This window comes from Pinus tabuliformis, chromosome 6, assembly GCF_031772625.1.
Source record: "Pinus tabuliformis cultivar Carrire ecotype Pingquan chromosome 6, CPIR1, whole genome shotgun sequence".
NCBI classification, from domain to species: Eukaryota; Viridiplantae; Streptophyta; class Pinopsida; order Pinales; family Pinaceae; genus Pinus; species Pinus tabuliformis.
Window position 1 is genome coordinate 684469094 of NC_142292.1, and position 17226 is coordinate 684486319.

At 39.2% G+C, this 17226-nt stretch overlaps 1 protein-coding gene across 1 annotated transcript in view; it reads right to left on the reverse strand.

Annotated features, from left to right (window-relative positions):
* Window positions 1-381: 381 nt before the first annotated feature.
* Window positions 382-17226, reverse strand: part of LOC149260502 (phosphoglycerate mutase-like protein 1) — a 120392-nt gene continuing 103547 nt past the window's right edge. Inside the window, exons 8-9 of the mRNA XM_089420786.1 lie at window positions 1049-1093; window positions 382-910 (exon numbers count right to left, since the gene is read on the reverse strand). Of these exons, the coding sequence (XP_089276912.1) occupies window positions 787-910; window positions 1049-1093 (169 nt within the window). The 3' untranslated portion in view covers window positions 382-786. The remainder of the gene's footprint in view (window positions 911-1048; window positions 1094-17226) is intronic.

Here is a 17226-nt window from a genome sequence, read left to right on the forward strand (position 1 = left end):
AAAAGCGCAGCCTCTAATGGTCGTATTTCTTTTAACTTTTTTTAAAGAAATTTTGACTTTTGTGGCCTATTCATATTGGGCTTGTTACTTTACAGCTGAGAACTTTGATCTTCATATTTTTAGCCAACAATAGACCCGTGTCAACAACCATTCTTCGCATAAATTATTTGTGGTATGCGTAAAAACCCAAACAAACTTGTTGCTTTCCCCTCGTGAGAATAATGAGCCACCTCCCCCTCTAGTAGGATGTCAAGGAGAATGATAAATAACATTTATGCTCTCTAATTTACATGGATCAAGGGGTCTAGCTTGACCTCGTCTGTTTGGTAACTGGTTTAGATTGCAATTTGTTGGAAGTCGATCACCCAATGAGGCAATGTATTATGTAAAACAAATATTTGAGACACTAAGTCAATTTTTAATACACAAGTTGGTATCTGCTAAGTTCCTGGGAGTATTTGAACAGGCCTATCTCATAAACTAGACCCATTCACATGGTAAACACGAGAAATTCAGTATATCTTAATCAGCTTCTGCGTCATCCCATAATCATGGAATTAATGGATATAATCTGCCGTTCCAGACATTGAATTTCAGTATGGAAAATATCTCTCTCCAGATATCAAGGAAAGTTGTAACACAACGAAGTGAAAATATAATTTTATTCGACGGGCAACAATGACAGGAAACCCTTCCAAATAAGCAGTTTTCTGAAATCATCTGTAACAATTTGAGTTTCAATGAGACGAATTTTGTATTCTATAAAAATCCTGTTTTCAACTGGATTTATAACGAAGCCACTTTATCTTCAGCCTCTAAATTTGTGACATCTTCATAATCACTAGGGACATCAGGACCAGGTGGAATGCCTCCGGGAAAATCTGTCATGGGCAAATTGGTTCCAATTGCGCTGTATACCAGAACAAAGTTTGTCAGAAGTACGTAAATCGAATACAATGAGAGTAGCTTCACAAAAAAGGGTCGGCAACCAAGTTAATAATTAAGAAAAAGGAACCTTCAACAGCAAGAAACAGAAACTTGCTCTCACCTTCTGTCTGCAATAACAAGAGAACGTAGTTCACAGTTTGCATACCTGCATTTATAGAAAGTAGAAGGAATCAGAAGAAAAATCTTGTAGCAAATCATTGGAGTGATCGACAATTAAGAAAAAAATGTATTCGATATCATGTATGCGAGTCTATTGGTATTAAGTACAGCACTTAAAATCAATCAAAGTCAAACTAAAACTGCATTCCTCAAAAGCCACGAGTTCCCAATGTTATTTAATCACTGATTATTTTTCCCTGACAACCAGCTACAGTACGCAAAGGCGGATCCCAAAGTAATACATTTGAAACAAGACAATATAGTGCCAGGATAACATGCACAACCCATGCCAACGCTTGCATACAATCATTGCTGCAATCGCAGACTAGTCTCTGTCCAATAAACCAACATCTAGAACTGGGAATTCTAGTACAACTCCTGCCACCTGCTGTCACCAAAATCTATCTGTTTATGCATAGTGCAGAAGCACAGGTCCTTTGACATTAAACCAGGAGACAGCAATGACATTGGAGGATTTTGGGGAAGATTGGCATGTATTACTCAAGTGTCTAGTTGCTCCTAGTACTGAAGTGCCATATTGTAAAGGAAAACTATGCCTTTCATCCAACAGCACACCTCCCATAAAATATCTTATAAGTTTCTTTCCCTTGAACATAGCTGATCCGAAGTTAACAACCAAGACAGCCAGATTAAATGGCCTTTAGCACGATGCATCTTACTGCCTTCAGCACCAAAATTGACCGTTTGATACATCGGATGCATCTTATTGTCTTCAGTACCAAAATTGACCGTTTGATACATCGGATGCATCTTATTGCCTTCAGTATCATAAAGTTGTCTCTCATCGTGATTGTTTTCCTTCCACAAGGTGGGTTTTCTCCTTGCGGACTGAAATGTTCAACACATCAATATTTTCTAGTTAATTTGAAAATTTCCCCCCTAAAAGGCTTCTTGGCATTGGGGTGTCCGACAAAAAATATACATCCTTAGCTAGCAAGGAAAATAAAGGAGAGCAATTTTAATTCAGTCCTGTATGAACCTCCTATAATATCCTGCATGGCAAAGAAAACTTCTAATGCCCTTATGCTATTAAGGAACGGCAAGTGTTTGATGATATTCATCTTGGATCTATTTCAATTCCTTTTGAAGATAGGTATTGTCCTAAAACACTTCCTTCGCCCACAAGAAAATGGCATCTTTTATGACTAAGGCAAAGAATCATTTCTCCTCATCTCTGAGCCATAAGGTGTGGAGTCATCCATATAAATCTCCACACTGTCATGAATGAAATTTGAAAATATGCTAAGCACAACTCTCTAGAATGTGGCAAAGGAATTGCATAAACCAAAGGGGAGGACCCTGTAGGTAAAGGTTCTCCAAGGTCAGGGGAAGGTGGTTTTGTCTTGATTTTCAGGGCTGAATTGTATTTGATTATACACACTGAATCCATCCAAAAATTAAAAGAATTTATTCGCTGCTAGAACATCTAAAAATTGATCAATAAAGAGAAAGGGTAAGCAATTCTTTCTAATGGATTGATTTAGCTCCTTGTAATCTACACGTATTCTCCATTTTCCATCTTCTTGGGGACAATAATTAGCGGTCATACCCATTCACTCTCACAAATTGGATAAATAAACACAACATCTATAAGTTTTTGCATTTCTTCTTTAACAATATATTTTAGTGCAAGGTTCATTGTTCTCTGAGACTATCTGATGGGTTTGATTTTCTTTTATGTAGATATGATGAGTCAATATGTTGAAAAATCTAGGGCATGCATATTTAGAGTGATTCTTCGATACATGATAACAATTTGTGAAGTGTTAGTGCAATTTTATCTTAGCTTGATTGTTTACTTCATTATTAGCATGTGTAAGTTAACTTCATCAAACTGCTATCAAACAAAAAGAAACAAGAACACAAATAGTTGGCTATCTGCCAGGGCCAAAACCTCTCCCTCTTGGAGAGGAAAACCCATGCATAAATTCTTCTTATAGAGATTCCATTGACGAATACCAAGACCATGACCCTTGACACACTCTGCCTCTCCAAGACCAAGATATCAATCCTCCTCGTGTCACTGTTGCTGCACCACAGAGGTCATCACCATTGTGATCTTCATCACTGTTGCAACACCATGCCCTTCATCACTGCTGCAACACCTTGCTCTTCATCACTGCTGCACTTTGATCTCGTGAGATCATAGTCTATAGCTACTATGATTATGGTTATGCTAGGATTAGATTACTATGACAACTCTGCATCACACTGAGTCCGAGAGCCTGTGGTAATCAACAAGACTGTGTGTCTTCTTTCATATATATGTTGAGGATCTCTCCCATCATAGATCATCTTCATGTAACCTTAACTAATACACTATGTCAAGGCTGCTACAGGTATATCACAGTATGTGAGAAGGCCGAGAGTATTCATGAGAATCAATACTTCATTACATGCTGCCTAATCTGCTCTTATTCATCGAGGACACCACATGTATGCCGAGAGTATTAGCTCTATTATTGAGATATATCTTCATGGATCCATGTAAAGATGCCGACGCTGCAATCACAATGTTGTGACTCTATCCACAACCTTACACGTCTAAGGGTTTCTCCTTCTAGTCACAGGTATGCCGAGAAGATATAGGACTGGGTTCTGCTGCTCCTTATACCCATCTGAGGAGACAGCTGAACCCTACCTTACTGTGGATCTGACGGCGGCTTCTTGTCCCTTCTCTGCGGCTACTTATCCTTGATTGCGGCTCCCTCTTGACTGTGGCTACCGCACTGTCTACGGCTCCCTTACTTCATGACTGCAGCTCCTACAACGGCTCCCTACTACAGCTCATCAGAGGCATCCGAAATCTGTTCCATAATTTTTCGTTAACCCTTCATGGTTATTTATAGTAATCATCCCATATATGCAAGCCGACATCAACTTATGAACTGACGTGTCTATTGTTTCAAGCCGACATGACATATTTATATATTTAATTCATTTGTTTGGAGCCGACATGATTATTCTCTTATCACTTTGCTTGCAGACTCCGGAAGGCTTGTTTTGAGGCATTGATCTTGGTCTTGGAGGGCTGTTAGACAACTTAGAAGACTTGTACATATTTACATGAACTCATAAAGAGTTTTTACATACATGACATGACTCTTTGACAGATAAATAAATCCTAAATACATCAAGAAGAAGTCTTTTAACTAGAGACACTTCTTGCTCATGAAACCCAAGTAGCAAGATTACAAAAAAATAATTTATTTCCTTTTATTACATCAAATACAAAGATCATGTCATTATGAAGACCAAACCTACTTACACTTTCTTCAACTCTCCCTCTTAACTAGGGAGGTATTCATAATGGTACTTGGTCATTCTCAATCTAAAGAATTTCTCATAAGAAGAATTGGATTTGCAATCCATATGTTATAGCATCATTTCAACCAACATTGTTTCCATTTAGCAAGGCCTTGACTAACATCTCTATCTCTCACTTAGATCAGAGCACACAATGTTGGCGAGACCAATGACTGATAGACATACATCATCATTGTCTCTCTTAGGGTCATACCCACCCGAGTGTTCTCCAAGTATGCCCTACTAGGACTATTCTTATCTTGGGTTCCCAACCCTCAAGAATATCGGTCCTCTTGCCCACTCTTGCCTTAGATGCCCTACCACATCCTCAAAGAGTGTCAGATTCCAGATGATTACACAATCCTCCATTCTTTCTTCCAATTTGTAGACAAGAATGTCGTGTCTAACTCTCCCTCTTAATCAGGGACAAGTTCCAAGTTTCTCTTTTCTCAGAAACTTGTTCAAGTTCCTTTGCTCATAGGAACTTCCCAGAGCTCCCTCTTACCCAAGGACTCTATCATCAATGATTTATAGGGTCTTCTAGTTGACTGACGATCCAAGACTTTGATGTTATCAATTTCTTCACATGTAGGGTTCAGCGATCCATCACTTTCCTCCATGTCATTCCTTCTTTCTCGGAAAGTATCCTCCTTGGCTTACATCTGGGGCTTCCTTCATAAGCTCATATGTCTTCACTTTTCTTCAACTGTGATTGCTCTAGATCACAAGGTACATAGTTGTGACGTCCTCCACAACTCTCCTTTCCTTGATCCTACACACATGCCCAGACTTTTCCAAGAGGATAGACACCAAAAAAAATCACATATTACCTTTTGGTGATGGCTTTCTTCTAGTGACATCTTCTTTTAGGTACCAATCATCCTGCATACATGTCAACACATCTCCCAATGATATCTATTGTCAAGGGTCCTCATTTTTTCAAACTTCCATCAAAGTCTTCACATCATTCCGGGAGGTTTCCTGGTCAAGTCTTCCTGATCCTCTGGATGTTGACAGCCTTCATCATGGTTGCATGTTTCACGATCTCTTTCATCCTCATGTCTTTCATTCCCAGGAGCTCTCAGAGTTCTTCAATGGTCATCAACTACCTCATACTACATTATGAGGACATATTATGTTGATTTCATCTAGTTTGACTTATGTCTTTCTGCATCCTTTCAGAGGAGGAGATCCTTTCCCTTTTGATCATGCTTGATCCATTTAACCTGCAACCATATAACACGACATCATAATATCAAATGCAAATACAATTACAAGTATACATACCTCATTTTTCCATCAGGCTACTTTCTGCAGCCTTCTTGATTGAACAGATCTTCAATCCCTTGATTTGTCATCAGTCCTTCATCTCATGATTTCCAAAAGTTGGAATTCCTGACAAGACATTTGTTGCCTTCCCAGACTATGAGATCCTCCGCTGAGATCTCTATCAGAGATCCTTCAGGATCTAGTATATCCCTATCTGGCAAATGTTTCCTCTGACCTGGATCTTCCTTTCCTTTAATGTACAACGAGATTCCCAAGAGCTATATCCTCCATGATTCATACGAGCTCTTGTTTTCATGATGCCACGATGCATCTTCTTACCATGATCATATCTGCAAGGACTTCTGATAGGACCCATTTGAGAGGGATGTCACTTCATTCATACTGGAAATCTATTACTCCCTCTTCCCTTTAGCTTCCTCTATCCTTCAGATGATATGAACCCTTTTCCATAATCTTTTCATAGTGTTGTTTTGTCTTATTAATCCTTCCTTTGCACATAGTTGAGTCTTTTCAACTTACCTTTCTCTATCTGGCATAGAGACCGCAAACTGTTGATTGAGGTGATCTTCTTGTTCATAAACAATTGTCACCTTGCTTATCAATGATGATTATCCATTCATCATTTTCCTAGATCTCTCAATTGAGATCTCATGAAGATATTTCTCCATTCCTTGGCACCTTCTGCACTTCATCTCAGAGAGTATATCCTCTTATGTCTCCTTTCTTACTTCATAGAACCTTAAGAGTTTTTATGACCTCAAAGGAGACCTTGATGTACTAACTTCTCTAAGGATAATGATAATCCTTCTTATTCCATGCAAGACCCTTGATGACCCATCCAATATGTAGGTATTCTTGCAATCATGAAGTCATAAAACAAAATTTGATTATGAAAAAGGTACTTGATTGTGAAGATGTAGTCTTCACCTTGATCATGTTGGCAGTAGTTGAAGTAGATATATTGGCTGAGATCCTTAGATTACCCTCCAACAAATTGTTGATACATATTGAATTGAAGTTGCTTGCCACGATCCATAGAATAGTTTATGATTTGAGTACTGTTCATATACATTCTCAGATCTGATATCTACAGAAGGATCCAAACTGAGTTGTGGATGATCTTGTCAAAACTGTTGTTGAGATCTAAAGATTGTTGATATCTGAAACCCTTGTTGCTGCATACTGATCTCTGATCTAGGGTTTGATCATGACTAGGGTTTGATTCTTCCACGTAGATCTTCAGCTGCTTTGATGTCTTGATTCTTGAATGTCTCTTCTCTGCCCTTATTTTGACTGCTAAACCAATTGCTCTGATACCATGTTGAAGAATCTAGGGCATGCATATTTAGAGTGATTCTTCGATACATGATAACAATTTGTAAAGTGTTAGTGCAATTTTATCTTAGCTTGATTGTTTACTTCATTATTAGCATGTGTAAGTTAACTTCATCAAACTGCTATCAAACAAAATGAGACAAGAACACAAATAGTTGGCTATCTGCCTGGGCCAAAACCTCTCCCTCTTGGAGATGAAAACCCATGCATAAATTCTTCTTATAGAGATTCCATTGACGAATACCAAGACCATGACCCTTGACACACTTTGCCTCTCCAAAACCAAGACATCAAACCTCTTCGTGTCACTGTTGTTGCACCACAGAGGTCATTACCATTGTGATCTTCATCACCGCTGCAACACCATGCCCTTCATCACTGCTGCAACACCTTGCTCTTCATTACTGCTGCACTTTGATCTCGTGAGATCATAAGATCATAGTCTATAGCTACTATGATTATGGTTATGCTAGGATTAGATTACTACGACAGCTCTGCATCACACTGAGTCCGAGAGCCTGTGGTAATCAACAAGACTATGTGTCTTCTTTCATATATATGTTGAGGATCTCTCCCATCATAGATCATCTTCATGTAACCTTAACTAATACATTATGTCAAGGCTGCTACAGGTATATCACAGTATGTGAGAAGGCTGAGAGTATTCATGAGAATCATTACTTCATTACATGCTGCCTAATCTGCTCTTATTCATCGAGGACACCATAGGTATGCCGAGAGTATTAGCTCTGCTGTTGAGATATATCTTCATGGATCCATGTAAAGATGTCAAGGCTGCAATCACAGTGTTGTGTCTCTATCCACAACCTTACACGTCTGAGGGTTTCTCCTTCTAGTCACAGGTATGCCGAGAAGATATAGGATTGGGTTTTGTTGCTCCTTATACCCATCCAAGGAGAAAGCTGAACCCTACCTTACTGTGGATCTGACTGCGGCTTCTTATCCCTTGTCTACGGCTACTTATCCTTGATTGTGGCTACCTCACTGTCTGCGGCTCCCTTACTTCATGACTGTGGCTCCTATTGCGGCTCCCTTACTACGGCTCATCAGAGGCATCTGAAATCTGTTCCATCATTTTTCGTTAACCCTTCATGGTTATTTATAGTAATCATCCCATATATGCAAGCCAACATCAACTTATGAACTAACGTGTCTATTGTTTCAAGCCGACATGACATATTTATATATTTAATTCATTTGTTTGGAGCCGACATGATTATTCCCTTATCGCTTTGCTTGCAGACTTCGGAAGGCTTGTTTTGAGGCATTGATCTTGGTCTTGGAAGGTTGTTAGACAACTTAGAAGACTTGTACCTATTTACATGAACTCATAAAGAGTTTCTACATACATGACATGACTCTTTGATAGATAAATAAATCCTAAAAACATCAAGAAGAAGTCTTTTAACTAGAGACACTTTTTGCTCATGAAACACATGTAGGAAGATTACAAAAAGATAATTTATTTCCTCTTATTACATCAAATACAAAGATAATGTCATTATGAAGACCGAACCTAGTTACACTTTCTTCAACACAATAGAGGGGTGGATACCTTTCATCTCCCTATAATCCCATGCAAAAGCTGCAACATGTCTTTTTAGAATAGTGACTAATGCTTGCTATTAATCAATAGTAAGAAAAGTGTTGTTTTTAATAGTTAGATAGGTACACTTCTATAATTTTGGAAACAGAGAAACACGAATATATATGTGTGTGTGTGTGTGTGTGTGTGCAATCATAAAGCATACATGATACATCATAATTTATTACATTTAAACATTATAATTAAATTTACATCACATTTACTCATGAATGATCACATAATGAAAATAAAAATATCAGAATATCCAAAAGCAACCTTTATTATATATCCCAATGTTGCAGGAAGTGTCACCCCCCTCGGTTCCAAGCCCCGAAGCGCGTCTCGTGCGGATGCGTCTAGGAAGCTTCCCCAGAAGCACGCTTCCGCCTGATTTTGCCGCTTCTTGGAATTTTCCGAAGCATGGCTCCGAAGTGCGATTTCGAACTTCCGAAGCGCACTTCGTACGGCGCTTTGGACGTACGAAGCGTGGCGCTTCGGAGGGAGAAACGCACGCTTTCTATACGCTTCCAGAAAAGCGCCGCACAAAGGATGAAATGCGATTTTTTTTTTTTTTCGTTGACTTGGCATAAAGGGGGTGGGTCCACCTTGGGTTAGGGTGAGGTTAGGGTGAGGAATGAAGGAAATAAAGCCCCCATTCATTCCTCATTTGCTCACTTTGAGTTTATGAGAGTTGGAGAAGAGAAGAGAGGAGAGGAGAAGAGAAGAGAGGAAAGGAGAAGAGAAGAGATGAGAGCTTGGAGGAGTGAAGGAGGAGCAGCTAGGAGAAGGAGGAGGAGCTTGGAGCAAGAGCTTGGAGGACTTCATCTACAAGAGCTAAAGAGGTAAGTTCAAACCCCAAACTCCCTTATTTTTTTGACATTTTTTTTGTATTTTTCTCCTCTCCCTCCTACTCTTTCCCATTGTTTCTACTTGCTCCTTTGCTTGCAGGTTGTCCACCACCTATATCCATATTCCAAGATGGTGTTTTTTTGGCTTCTATGTATCATTCCACTCTTGGTTTTAATGATGGCAAGGGGAATAGGAATAAAAGGAAAGAAGCACAAGACGACAGTGGTCCCAATATGAGTGTCCCAATGTATGATGAGGAGGAAGGGGATGAACCTGAAGGGGAAACTGAAACACTAGATGGGAAAGCTGCATTAACACCCTTGTGGAACTATGTGACCAAACTTGATGGGGGAAAGGGTGGTGGAACTTACAAATTTGTGTGCCCTCATGGTTGTCATGGAGGAAAACCATATTGTGGTTCATATACCCGTGTGAGGAGGCATCTTTGTGGGGTGTTGGACAGTGATGATAAAAAGGGTCCTGTGGGGGTACAAATTTGCCCAAACATTTCATCTGAACAAAGAAGAAAATACATCCAAATAGAGGAGGCTGCACAACAAAAAAACAAGAAACAAAAAACTCATTCTGAATCAAGTGCAACCTCTAAATTTGGTAGCTCATCTCCTCATGGTACTTCTGCAAGCTCTGGAGGTAGAAGAACAATAGGGGATTTCCTTAATGTTGCTGGGAGGGATGATGTGGATGGAAAGATAGTCCGTTTTCTTTGTGCTTGCAGTGTACCATTCAATGTGCTTCGCTCTCCCTATTGGCATGAAATGGTAAAGGCCATCAATGAAGCCCCAAAAGGATACAAGGCCCCCAACTATGAGAAAGCTAGAACAGTGTTATTAGAAAGAGAAAAAGCTAAGGTTCAAAGAGCTTTGACACGTTTTACAAATGAGTGGGTAGATTGTGGGGTATCCATTGTATCAAATGGGTGGACAAATATTAGAAACCAACATTTGATAAATGTTCTTGGTGTTTCTTCTAGTGGTACAGTATTTATTACATGTCATGACTCCTCCTCCATTAGTGCATCTGCACAAAACATTGCAGATCTCTTATTGAAATCAATCAAAGATGTTGGTCCGAATAATGTGGTTCAAGTGATCACAGATAATGCAGCAAATTGTAAGGCAGCAGGAAAAATTATTGAGCGTACTTATCCACACATCTTTTGGTCTGGGTGCCTGGTTCACACATTGAACCTTTTGATGCATGATATTGTGAAGCACAAAGAATGTGGGTGGATCACTGAGCTTTACAGGAGAGGGCAGCAACTCATTAAATTCATCATAGGGCATACAAGGGTAAACTACTTCTATGGCACTTACTCCAAGTTGCAGTTGCTTAAACTTGCAAAGACAAGATTTGCTAGTTATTACCTCACCTTTAGGCGGCTAGTGAAGGTGAGACAAGCTTTAACTAATCTGGTGTGTGCTGAATCATGGGATGAAATTAACACTGACATAGATGGTGCTAATGCAGTCAAGGACACTGTTCTTGACAGTTACTTTTGGTCACAGGTTAAATATGTTTTGCAATTCACCAAACCAATTTATTACATGATCAAGTTTGGAGATTCAGATCGACCAGTAATTGGGGAGGTGTATGAGCAAATGGATAGCATGTTGGGGCAGATTAAAGACATTGTTGAGCCTAGAGATATCACCTTGTACAATTATATTCGTGCAGAGGTGGAAAACCGATGGGAAATGCTAAATGTTCCATTGCATGCATTAGTATATGTTTTGACACCTAAATACTATCATCCATCATTGTAATGACCCATTTATAAAAGTTAAGAAAAGTTAAGAAATGATATATAGATATATAATAATAATTAATTAATATAAAGTTATAAACCTTATATTTAAATAATATTAATAAACATCATATTTAAAAGACATATGAAAATCATATTAAATATAAAAATCAAATTTTATAACTAAGAGGGAGGGGTACTAATTACTATCATAAGTAATCAACTTCGGGACGAAGTTTTCTGAAGGGGGAGTGTATGTAATGACCCATTTATAAAAGTTAAGAAATGATATATATATATATATATATATATAATTAATATAAAGTTATAAACCTTATATTTTAAATAATATTAATAAACATCATATTTAAAAGATATATGAAAATCATATTAAATATAAAATTCAAATTTTATAATTTAGAAACTTAATACCAAAATAAAATACATTAATAGAACAAAAGGGCAAACCGTAACTAAATCATAAGGAACGGGGATAAGCATACGGTCTGAGAGCGTGGCAACAGGGAGGGAGGCGGTGGTTGCATGCGGGAGGGCGGCCACCGCCAAGCCCGTGGTTAAAACCGGAAATATGAACCGAGTACAGGGGGGGTAAACAAGGGAGGAGCAGAAAGAACCAGAAGCAGAAATTCACCAGGAGGAAGATAATTATCCATTGGAAGAGCTTTAATCCGTCTGAGGTTCTGGGCACGGGGGACAGTGGGCTTCTGTGAGAAGCTTGCTGGATTGAGCAGCCAGCCTCTGCTCAATCAGGCTGGGTGGAATTGGTCTCCCTGGGTAATTGGAGCAAAACAGCAGCAGTATCGTCAACTTCACGGGATCAGCTAGCAGTTCAGGTAAGTGCAAATCAAATTTTTATGCTTCCTGCTTTCAAGTTTGTGAGTATTACACAAAATTATGTAATGACCCATTTATAAAAGTTAAGAAAAGTTGAGAAATGATACATATATATATATATATATCATTTCTCAACTTTTCTTAACTTTTATAAATGGGTCATTACAATCATGGCTTTCAACACCAGCACCTGGGGGGGGGAAGCAGGAGAAAACCACACCAAGATCAAGAGGTTCACAAAAAATATATGGCTGCATTGAGTAAATTAATCCCAGATGAGGAGGAGGCTACATTGGTACAGAGACAGTTGAGCAACTATATGCTTAGCACTGGTCCATTCGGGAGCATGCATGCAATTAGAGATCGAGAGACCTTTTCTTCTCTTGAGTGGTGGAACATGCATGGAGGGGGTACTCCACTTCTACAGACTTTGGCATTGCGGGTGCTATCACAGGTGGTAAACACTTCTTTTGCAGAGAGGTGTTGGAGCTCTTATTCTTTCATCCACAGTGTTAAAAGGAACAAGTTGAGCCTAGACCAGGCAGAGAGCTTGGTTTATGTTCATTACAACTTGCGATTGTTGTCCCATTACTGTGAAGATGCAAAGTCTAATAAAGACCTGTTGATTTGGGACAAGAATCCAGAGGAGCCCAATTTGGAGGATGGAGTGTTGCGATTAGAGAAATTAGAGGATGCTCTTATCCAGGTATGTCCATTGTGGTATGAATTTTCCAATTTTTCCTTATAAAGCATTTCTCTAATTCATGTTTTTAATTTTTTTGTTAACTAGTGTTTTTTTTTTGCATGAATTTTTTGAGCGATTCCAGGATGATGATGATCGTGTTGATATGCCACCCCCACCCCCATCTGGTCCCTTGTTCCTAGGTTCCATGGTTCAACACCAACAGCAGGGAGTTCTTCTTCATCAATTTCAGTGTCATTGCCACAACTTCCACAAGCAGCATCTTCTTCATTGCCACCACGTGGAGGCCCACCGCCACGTTCTCTTCGTGGTGGAAGGAGGAGAGATTAGTAGATATATTCACAATTTACTACTTTTGTCATAGATTACTCATTAGACTTGTAGGCTTGTGAATTTGAATTTTGAACCTTTTTTTTCTTGGCAGTGACCAAGTGACATATTTTGTAAACATTATTATTTGAATTTTGGACATGACAAATGTTGACAGTTGCTCACTTGCTAGATAAATCATAATATGCTCTATGTTTTATGTTTTATAATATGCTCAAATGTTTTATGTTTTATAATATGTTTAAAAATTTGATGTATGTTTGTAATTGCTAGAATATAGATGGTTGATGTACATACTAGTAACTACAATGGAATCATGGATGCCATATCTATCTTGATTTATGCAAAAATATGCATGTTTTCATGTCTTCTACAACTAATTTGGTATTTGGGATGTTTGTTTTGATTATAAATGCAAAAAAATATAAATATATATATATATATATATATATAGCAGACGCTTCCGCAGACACTTTGCTTCCTAGATTTTTGGAAAATGACGCTTCTGCGTCCCCGCTTCCAAAAAACATCCCCGCTTTGTGCAACATTGATATATCCAAATCTCAAAATCAGCCTGTATTATATATTAATATATGAGGCTGCAAGTACAATAAAGACTATAAGGCTGCAAGAACTATAGAGACAAAAGACTAATGCTCATCATCATAATCCTCATCAAAAATAGAAGCAGAACAATGCTCAACAGTGGATGGTGGTGCTGAAGAAGATGATGGGCCAATTCCACTTCTAGGCTGGACCTCAATATTCAAGGAAGCAAGAGAGAGATCCAGGACTTTCTGCATCCACATCTCATTCTTTAGAAGGACCATTGTTGTATTTTGGACCCCTACAAGATGCAAGGCGAAGGTTGGAGTGCACATAAACAAGATCCTCTGCCTTATGTGAACCCAACCTATTGCGCTTCACAGAATGAATAAAACCATAAGTGCTCCAATTCCTTTCTGTTGATGAAGAGCTTGCCACTTGTGAAAGAATACGAATGGCAAGGTTTTGCAAATGTACACCATTTGCTCCATGACAAATCCACCACCTAACTGGATTCATGGTGCTTCTCTCCTCCAAAGCTGATATATCTGCATAATCATCTATTCCTACAGTAAAACTGGCAAATTCTTCCTTTACCTCCCTGTGTAGATGAGAAGGAAACATTCTCATAAGGGCTTTTTTCACCCCATTAGCCACCTCTCTATCCTTATGGGGTGCCTTCCTCTTCCCATTGCTTTGAGCAATAAGCTCCTCATCATAAAATTTGGGGTTCAAGGCATGTGCTAAAGTGTGCAATGGAGTGTTGAAATTGTTCCACCTATCAACAATGATTTTCTTGACTAAACCAGCAAAATGATCATCAACAAACAAAAGTTGTGGAGACTCTTGCAAAATGATTTCCATAGTTTTCTCAACCATGGAATCCATGCCATCATATACCTCTCCTAAGAAAGGTTGGTCAGTGTCAGCACTCCGAAGAAGCTCAAATGCAGGGGTTGTGAACTTTAGCAAGAAATCTACCTTGCTCCACCAATCCTCATCAAGGCACAATCTACGCACCATATATCCCCGCTCTGAATCTGCTTGTCTCCACTCAATCCAAAGTTGACTCACCACCATAGAAACTAATGCATGCTTAACCTCAACAAGGCGGCGCAACATCAAGAAGTTTGAGGCATATCTTGTCTTAGCAACTTTTAACAACTCCAATTTGGAGTACTCTCGAAATATGGCCTGAGATTGGTGGTGGCTAGTGATGAATTTGACAATCTCCCTTGCTTCCCATGTGATTTCCTTTATCCAGGAAACTTTTTTGTCGATCTCCTCTAAGATCAGATTCAGATTATGGACAATGCGTGGTGTCCAAAAGATGTGGTCATACCTCCCCTCAATAATTAAACCTGCAGCTTTGCAAACTGGTGCATTATCTGTGATAACTTGCACCACCTTGTTAGGCCCTATTTGTTCAATAGCTTTTATAATAACATCAGCAATGAACTGTGCATCTTTTACCTCCTCTGAGCAATCTTCCACCTTGATAAACATTGTTCCTTTGGGGGAAGTGGCAATGATATTTATCAATGGTCTGCGCCTTGTATCTGTCCATCCATCTAAGACTATGACAACCCCAGAGCTACTCCAGGAAGAACGAATTGGTGATAAAATATCCTCCACAAGCTCCTTCTCATTTTTGAGAAGGTGAGTTATGACTTTCTCATAGTTGGGCCCCTTGTACCCTTGAGGAGCTTTGTTAATTGCCCTTCTCATATCTTGCTAGTAAGGGGAGCGAACAACATTGAACGGGATACCACATGCATAAATGCACCTAGCCACTTTGGAATTAGTTTCTTCTCTCGCTTGCACATTCACCAATTTAGCAATTCTGCTATCCTGAACCGAAGGGGATGCCCCTCTGGTATTTTTGGGTGCTTGTTGTTCATGTTGTTGAGTGGCACCGACTCTCCTCTTTCTTGCTTCAACTACAATCCTTGGCTTAATGTTAGATGGAGCTTTAGGAGTAGCTTGAGTAAGCTCATCATGCTTTCTCTTAATAACATCCGCCTCATCTTGCTCTCTTTGATATGCCCTCCTTGCCAATGGATCTGTTGTTTTTGTGCAACCCACAACCCCTTGTCCTCCTCCATGCAAAAGATGTGCCTTCACTCTTGGGTAGGAGCCCTTTTACGAAATATTGCAAAGATTACATCGCCATTCCCATGAGCCACCACCTCCACATTTTTGAAGCTTTTGAACATGCCTCCAAAGAGGATAATATTCAGCCCTTGGGTTGGCCCTAGGGCTTGGACTTGCAACTGCAATTTGGTTGGAAGCCATTGCTGCAAAAACTAAATAAATAAAAAAACAAATCTGCAAATAAAAAACGTTTTTCATATTTTTGGCAACATAAACCCTCGAAAATTTGAAGAAATAGTAGGAAAAAAACTAAGAAAATGAATGTTGCTTACCCAAATTAATTTTCTGTAGCTGAAGCTATCCAAAAATGTCAGAAAACACAAGAGAAATATGGTTGTAGCTGAGCCAAAAAGCCAAGAATGTCGTAGCCGGAAACTCTGCACTCCAAATTTGCTGCTAAAATCTCTTTCTCTTGCTGCTAAAATCTCTTGCTCTTGCTGCTGAAATCTCCTTTGCTCACTGTTGAAAACACCCTAGCTGAAACCACTGCTCTCTTCCTCTCTTCTCCTTTGCTAAAATTGCCAGTCTCCAAGAGAAACGACTTGCTCAATTGTGTGATGAGAGAATGAGGCAAAGGTCACTTTTATAACTTGAGAGAGGCATCTAGAAGCAGCTAGAAGCCACTTTAGTCACCCAATTAAAAAATAGAAAACAAAATAATAATAAAAAATAAGAAAAAGTCAATTTGCGTGGGGAAACTCCATTGTACGGCCCGGAAACTCGTTTCCGGCTGTACTTGCCATGTTTCCTCCTCAAGAAATGGGCCAGTAGTTTCCGGGCTGTACCATACGGATTTCACTGTTTTTGTTTCATTTCCGTACGGAAACGGACCCTAGACCCACGTTTCCTGCAACTTAGGTTGTAAGTAATTCCACGCATAAATTCTACTTCGAGTTGGCAGAGTTTACTAAGGCTGATCAGTGCTTAAGCCATTGATTTTCATGGCAGCAGGGTACTAATTTTGCAGAAAATTAGGAAACAAAGCGTCTTCATCAACTTGCCTACAATTCAAGGCTTTCCCAATTGTGCAAATGGTATAGGTTGATGTAAGGATGGGGCTTTCTTCTTTTTCATCTTCCACCCACATAGTAATTTTTGCTTCAACCAATGGCTAAGCAAGAGGAGAAAGTATGAGTTTTTTCTAGGACTACCCATTGGTTATTATCATATTCCCAGCTCTACAATTGATATAGGCATCTTCTGTCACTAGCCAAGGTCTTCCTAAGATAAGTGGGTACCCATTGAACCTAATTTTTTATTGAGGAACTAGAAAGTCAGTGGGGTATTCCCAAGAATCAATGGAGACAATGACATCTTTTACCATTCCCTTTGGTGCCACTATTGACCTATCAACAAGTT